Raw genomic sequence first — 7,143 nt, 5'->3', positions numbered from 1 at the left:
ATATACCGAATTACTAAAGCTAATTTGCAAGTGTCTATCCAGCACTGACAAGGTTTAAATTTGACGACTAAGATGGCAAACTAACACTGAAAAACGAAGCCTCAATGGAACACAAGGTGGGAATTATTAAAGCAGGAGACCGGAGACGCGAGAAAATCTTCGGGTTGCTGATTCATGTATGGATTGGTCAGAGAAGTAAGAATACGATTTGCATTAAGCCACTGGTACCACACGTACACAAAAACCTACCTTCGAAGTTTGTTCATTTCAGACATATGCATATGTACATGTTGAATTTATTATGTGTATTTGTAGAATAATATATATAGTTGGACAAATATTCCCACTCAGAATAAAATAATGACAAATAATTAAGATGGGATATTACATTTGCAAATATAATATATATTAGCGACAAATGCCCCATCTTTCTCTCTCTCTCTCTCTCTCTTTCATATATGATATACACACACAGACACACTCAGAGTCAGACAGCACATAAAGCAAAGGTTGAGAGAGATACATAGAACTTCCATACACAAAAATCCATCACAAAACATTCCTTTTCCTGCTTTTATAATCAGTTTCAAGAAAAATTAAGTGTTTGATTTTTCTCTGTTTCAAAACTACCATTTAATTCTTCTGCTCTTCTCTTGAATCTCTTCACTTTCACATCCATGGATACTGCTCAGTGGCCACAGGTATAAAAAGCTTAATTTGTATGTATGGTCTCTCTCTTCTTGTTTATTTGCTACTTTTCTTTTGTTCATGGCTTAGTGCAAGTCCCCACTCAATTGGGTTTTGTAATTTTATCAGTTTCTTCAACCTTTTTTTTTTTTTTCCCCCGCACTTTATCTTTCTCTTTTGTCTATGTTATTATAAGCCCCAGGAGGAGGAAAAAAAAAAGTTTTTTTTCTTCTTTTTTCTCTCTTTTCTCCTTTATGTTGGGATGATATAATCTTGAAACGTGTAAAGAGAAGCTAACTCGTTTCTGGTTTGTTTCGTTTGTCTGTTATTCTTTTTAATCTTTCTATGAGAGCTCATCTTCTTTGTTTGATCCCCTTTTTTTTCTTTTCTTTTTTTCCTTTTAACAAGGAGATTGTGGTGAAACCAATAGAAGAGATAGTGACAAATACATGCCCAAAGCCTGCTTCTGCTGCTGCTTTAGAGAGGAAAGCAAGGCCCCAAAAGGAACAAGCTTTGAACTGCCCAAGGTGCAATTCAACTAACACAAAGTTTTGTTACTACAACAATTATAGTCTCACTCAGCCTAGGTATTTTTGCAAGACTTGTAGAAGGTACTGGACTGAGGGTGGGTCTTTGAGAAACATTCCTGTAGGTGGTGGTTCAAGGAAGAACAAAAGATCTTCATCATCTTCTAAAAAGCTTCCTGATCCTGCTACACCACCAAGTCATCATCCTCATCAAAACCCTAAGATCCATGATCATGGCGAAGATCTTAACCTGTCTTTCCCAGCTGCCACTACTCAAGGTTATAGGAGCTTCTCTGAACTGGTTCAACTACCCAATATTGACAACAAGAGCCAAATTCCAATATCTTCATCAACTACGACAACAACCACTACTACTTCATCCCAGCAGCTTTCAGCTTTGGAGCTGCTAACTGGAATCTCATCAAGAGGGTTGAATTCCTTCATGCCGATGCCGGTACCGGATCCAAACACGGTTTACGCACCAGGGTTTCCAATGCAAGATTTCAAACCAACCCTAAATTTCTCTTTAGATGGGCTTGGAAGTGGATATGGGAGTCTTCATCATCAGAGTGTTCAAGAGAATAATGGAAGGCTTTTGTTTCCATTTGAAGACTTGAAACAAGTTTCAAGCACAAGTGATCATATGGAGCAGAATAGAGAGCATGGAGATTCTTCAGGGTACTGGACTGGAATGTTAGGTGGAGGATCATGGTAATTAATGAAAAGGATGATCATCATGATCAATATATATTTATATATATACTATGATGATAGGAAAATAATTATATATTGGGGGGATCTCTTTTATTTAAGTTAATTTCTTCTTAATTTGGTTTCTTTTTAACTTTCTATTAATTTATTGTTAAGGTGGGGTGCATGACTCGGTTTGGATTTCTTCGTTACTAACAGATCATAGGATACATCGGGTTTCTTCTCTCTTTTTCTTTCACCTTGTCAATCTCTGTGCAGCCGCTTCCTTAATTTCTCTTTAGTCTTTGTTAATGGTGGGGATTCGAAGCTTATTTTAGGTTGGCTTCAGAAGGGGTGACATGAGATACTGTGTAGTTAATGATGATACAACGTACAAGCTAGCTGAGTCCAGAAATTTTAGGGCAACAAGTAGATCAAGAGACTAGGGCATGCAATATGCTCTTTAATAATTTCATGTCTAAAGATCAAGCAAGCAGAAGGGCAACTGCCCAGTATCATGTGTCACTTCTTGGCTTAATTAGCACAAAAAATAATGTACTATGTTCAAGTTTGTAAGGAGTTAAATCTTTTATGGGTGAAAATTATAAGCCTTGTTTATTAGGTTTGAATGCTCTCCATATTTTGCTATTCTTCCCTTTCTTTTAATTTGTAAACAGGCACAGAGATTCTTCTAGGCATTAAAACAAGCTAGTAGTCTCATGAAGCTGGCTATGGCTTAAGAAGAAGAAGGCCAGGTAAGAAAACTGATCTATGCACATGACATTGTCATAATCCATAAAGGAAGCTAGTTGAAATTGAATTAAAAGCAACTTCAAAACTGTGTGTTAATTAGAACCACTAAACCTGCCTCAACCTAAAAGCGAAACCTACTGATTTCTATATCCAAATAGTTTTGAAGACTCCCTCACATTGCATCATCATTGCAAATAGACTATCATTGCATTACATGCCCACCTCAGCACTTTGTTTTTAAAAAAAAAATAATAATGAAGCGATTGGGAAAGATCTGACAAACCCTTCTCGCTTTGGTCGTAAAAATGGACCCCACAAACATTCCCCTCGGCAAGTGTGATGAAGAATAATTCACCCCACTAATTTTCTAATATCAAACATTTATCGTCTATTCAGATCTAAAGATCCTTTTTTTATTTATTTCTTTTGTATATTATTAGTTCATTTTTGTTCTTCGCTGTAAGCCACTCGGTGTGCATGGCAATATGTTAGCTATACCAATGCCACCCTCTATAATGGGGTCTTTTTCTTTTAGTCTGCTCGCCAATCCTAATTTGCTTTCTCTTTATGAGCTGTTTGGGAAACTTGAATATGCAGCCACCAACACTAACACATTTGGGTCCAACTTGAGGTACCATTTTGGATATTAAAGATCAAGATTATATAATAGACTTATAAATAACAAAGTAGAAAGAAAAACTATTCAACAAGTTAAGGCTGCTATATATGGAAAAGATTAGCATAAATGGAAGTGGAAGAAGATATGGCAAAAGCACCTTTAATACATATGGTTGTTGCCCGTATGGTTCATCTGAATTATGACTTTGAACTACCTTATCAGTTTTGTAATTATTTACCCATTTCGTTTAAAACATTATAATTAAGTTTTAAGTTTCTCGTTCATTGTCTTATTCAACTTTTTCACGGAACATATTCTATTCAAACCTTACTGATTGAACACCTAATTTAAATCGCCACAGTGTTGCATGAAAATTCTTAAATTTCATCAGGAGCGTTAATTTATGAAAACAATATCTTAGTGTCCAAATAGCCGAAATCTAATCTTACATCAGAAGAATATATGCTACTCGATTTTGAGAGGCTGTTGGTTTACAGCATGTTTTTCAGTTGAGATTGAAAATGATACGTGGGGTAATTCCGTAATTGTGTGAGTGTGTATGTGACCACCCTCCAAGTTGAGTAACGTGAAATTGAAGACAAATGCATCCAGTTTAGCCTTCCTTCACAAGTTACTCAGAGCCAAAAACGTTTTAAGTCCCCTTGTTTAATTTTGGCTATTAATCGAACTACAAACGCAAGAAGCTAACTAGCTAAGCGCATAATTAGGCTCGTTGACAAAGAGCAACAGCAACGTGCGAGTATTTTTTAAAGAAAATTATTAGCCAACCACCCAACTTTGACATATGTTCAACTTCAACCAACCAACTACTAGAAGTATGCCAAGGTATCTGACTATCAGTTACGTACCAAACTTTTCGTGAAGGCAAGATTGATATTAAAAGAAAGAAAAATGGAGGAAAAAAAAAAAAAACTCTTTTAGTACGGTAAAAGGCTGACCAAATAGACAATGCGAGGCTTAACTACTAAGAGGAAGGAAAAGATAAGAAGAGGGCCCATTATTTTGAGGATAAAACCACTTCATAATAGATGACAATCATTTAACGCCAAAATCCATCTATATGAATCAGTTGCAAAGAGAAATAAAGACGAGTATACCAAATTTTCCACTTGGTAATGGAGGGACGTATTCGTATAATGTATTCACTACACATGTAAAAAGTACCGCGGCCTTCACAGTTTTGATTCTCTACTGCGAAATCACCATTCACCATTAGATTGGAACAACAAAATGATCAAACCTATCAACTAAATTAAAGAAACATAAATCCCTCAGCAGTTCAATGATCCGCGTTGATCCCGAATATTCGGACCTTGTGCATGTTTGGGAACTTTGCAACCACCAGTACAAAAACTGCCAGTGTATTGAAGAAGAGCATCGGATTTTGATAGTCTGTTGTGTGTGAGGCAATCAAATACCTGCCAAATGAAACAAGAGGTGAGGAAAAAATATATACATACATACATACATACATACATACATACATACATACATACATGCATATATTTTGGCCAATTTGATAGACACAACACATTCAAAATTTTCCTTTGCCAAAAATCCAATCAAAACCAATTTAAGTAGAATGAGTAATTTTTATTTAGGTAGGTAAGCCAAAGGCAAGCTATTTATGCATCCAGTTGTAACAGTTCTCATTTAAGAAAAAGAAACTCCTGAAAAACTTCAGCTAGAACCTATAAGATAGGAAAATATACATACAACAAAAACTTTTTTCTCCATTACTACTCTACTCACTCGAGAAGACAGAAAAGGACCAACTCATCACAAGAAAGCAAAGAATTGCAGGACCACATGGATGTTTCAGCTTTTACAATACTGATTACATTGATAAATCATTCTTTTCTTGAATAAAAAGCATGATGCTAGAAGCTTTGTCTAATGAGGGATTAGTCAAAATGTCAAAATGACTGAGAGTAACAAGGTTCTAGAAATCAAACGAATGGCCAAAAACAGAGATCAAATTCAATTCATCTACGCAAACGCTTGCGTTATTTGAAGGTTATCCCAATGTCAGAAACAGTCCCCAATACTCATGCCCTTCAGATTCCTATAAAGCTTCATCTTCCTATTGTAAAGAAATCCAACTTGGCAGGCCAAATGGGTGGATAGATGCCGGTGATAGAAATTGTGGCTTGCCCCTTGGACCACAGAAAAATTCTCTGTGATGCTAATCCTTAAACCAGACACAATGATGAACTCATATGAACTATAAAAATAAACTAAACGGTATGCAGAACCAGAAGAAGCAATCAAATAATGCGTATTTCTAACCATTTAATGAAACCACCAGTTGACGGGACAGAGATAGAGTATAACCAACAGGTCTATCTTCTAATACGCAAATATCTTAAAAAATGGAAATCCAATAATTCCTTATCAAGTTTGAGATGCAATTCCAAGAGTTGGATAAGGAGAACAAGGGAGGCACTCACAGCACAACAGGTACAACAGTCAAAAACTTCCTATTGCGGGTGAGTTGCTTTCCATTATCAATCTGCTCCCACCAGGTCAAGCCGTTGTAAATCCCCTGGTCATCGGCAAAGGGTGTCCCCTTCTTCCAGTGAAAGAAGTGATAAGTAACCTGAAAAAAAAACACCAATAATGCAAGTGACGACAAACACATCAAGTTCCTCTACAATCTTTTATTCGGTTCCAAAAACAACATTAGGCCCTTGTTTCTACGCAGCACAACAATATGTAATTAAAAGTGTGCATCGAATCGAATAATCAAAGAAGAAATTATTTGTTTTGTTATCCAATTATCACCTCAGCCTATATGTATAATTTCAACAATTTCACGGGCGTAGGCAATCAATTAGGTCATATCCATCACAAATACGCTCTATTCGTTTCAATTTTTTTAAAAAAAATTAATATTCTAAGTAATTTAATATATAATTTGGAATTTATGAAAATCAGAAATTACAATTCCAAGGGGATCTGAAAGACCTACTACAAGGAGAGAGAGAGAGAGAGAGAGAGAGAGAGAGAACATACGAAAAAATGAGAGAGATGAACGAGGGTCCAAGCCATGCCGGAAGAGCAATTGAAGAGAGAAAGAACGAGAAGCCATGATATGAATAGAATGGATAAGTATGTCGTCCATACGCCTGGATACGTGAACCACTCCGTGTTCCTGTTCAGATCCGTCGGTGGCACTGTCCTTACGTACATCTTCTCTTCTCCTTTCCTCACTAACAATCAACTCAATCTCTCTTCGTCTTCTTTACTTACTCACTATTTATACCTTTTTGCTTTTTTCTTTCTTTCTTTCTTTCTTTCCTTCTTTAATCTGATGACGATGATGATGTATGCGTTTCAGATTTCAGATTTCAGAGGAAAAAGAAAAAATAAAAACAAAAGTATTTGTTGTTTCTTTATTTATTTATATAGAACTATAGATAGGGACTAAGAGACGGGTGAGTTGGATGATTGATTAAACTAAAGGGTGGAAGAGAAGAGATGGATCAGTCGTCAGATAACCCGAAAATTTCAGATATCCCTTGTTTTGTTTGTCATTAGTCATTATTTTTTAATTAATAGTCCTTCCTGCCCTTTCCGTGTGCCGTGCGCAGTGTGCGCCCGCGCCCCGTGGTGCTCCTTTGGCATTTTCGGGTTTGTAAAATAAGGAATGACTGAGTATTACAATTGTTCTATGTTGTGTTCTAAATATTATATATAGTTTTGATCGGGTGTGGCCATCACAGATCACATATTCCCCGACCATTGGCTGACGTCCCACAATCCAACTAATGATCGGCTAACACGTAGCAGCTTATCACGCACCCATTCATATTTCTATGTACATAAATCAAAACTTAATGAGCA

The 7,143-nt window shown here is 36.3% G+C and overlaps 2 protein-coding genes across 2 annotated transcripts; one reads left to right on the top strand and one right to left on the bottom strand.

Annotated features, from left to right (window-relative positions):
* The first annotated feature begins 434 nt into the window (after nucleotides 1-434).
* Nucleotides 435-2,593, top strand: LOC18050270 (dof zinc finger protein DOF4.6). Its single transcript, XM_024189805.1, has 3 exons — nucleotides 435-701; nucleotides 1,096-1,925; nucleotides 2,082-2,593. The coding sequence occupies exons 1-3, from the start codon at nucleotides 678-680 to the stop codon at nucleotides 2,092-2,094; spliced, it is 867 nt and encodes a 288-aa protein (XP_024045573.1). The 5' UTR covers nucleotides 435-677; the 3' UTR covers nucleotides 2,095-2,593.
* Nucleotides 2,594-4,335: 1,742 nt separating this feature from the next.
* LOC18050269 (ORM1-like protein 2) lies at nucleotides 4,336-6,843 on the bottom strand. Its single transcript, XM_006439203.2, has 3 exons — nucleotides 6,313-6,843; nucleotides 5,748-5,896; nucleotides 4,336-4,715 (listed from the first exon to the last, which is right to left on the bottom strand). The coding sequence occupies exons 1-3, from the start codon at nucleotides 6,487-6,489 to the stop codon at nucleotides 4,577-4,579; spliced, it is 465 nt and encodes a 154-aa protein (XP_006439266.1). The 5' UTR covers nucleotides 6,490-6,843; the 3' UTR covers nucleotides 4,336-4,576.
* Nucleotides 6,844-7,143: the final 300 nt, after the last annotated feature.

The sequence above is a fragment of the Citrus clementina genome, unplaced genomic scaffold (assembly GCF_000493195.1).
Source record: "Citrus clementina cultivar Clemenules unplaced genomic scaffold, Citrus_clementina_v1.0 scaffold_3, whole genome shotgun sequence".
Classification (NCBI taxonomy): Eukaryota; Viridiplantae; Streptophyta; class Magnoliopsida; order Sapindales; family Rutaceae; genus Citrus; species Citrus x clementina.
The sequence above is the reverse complement of the archived record's forward strand: the minus strand, read 5'-3'. Positions and strand labels throughout refer to the sequence as shown.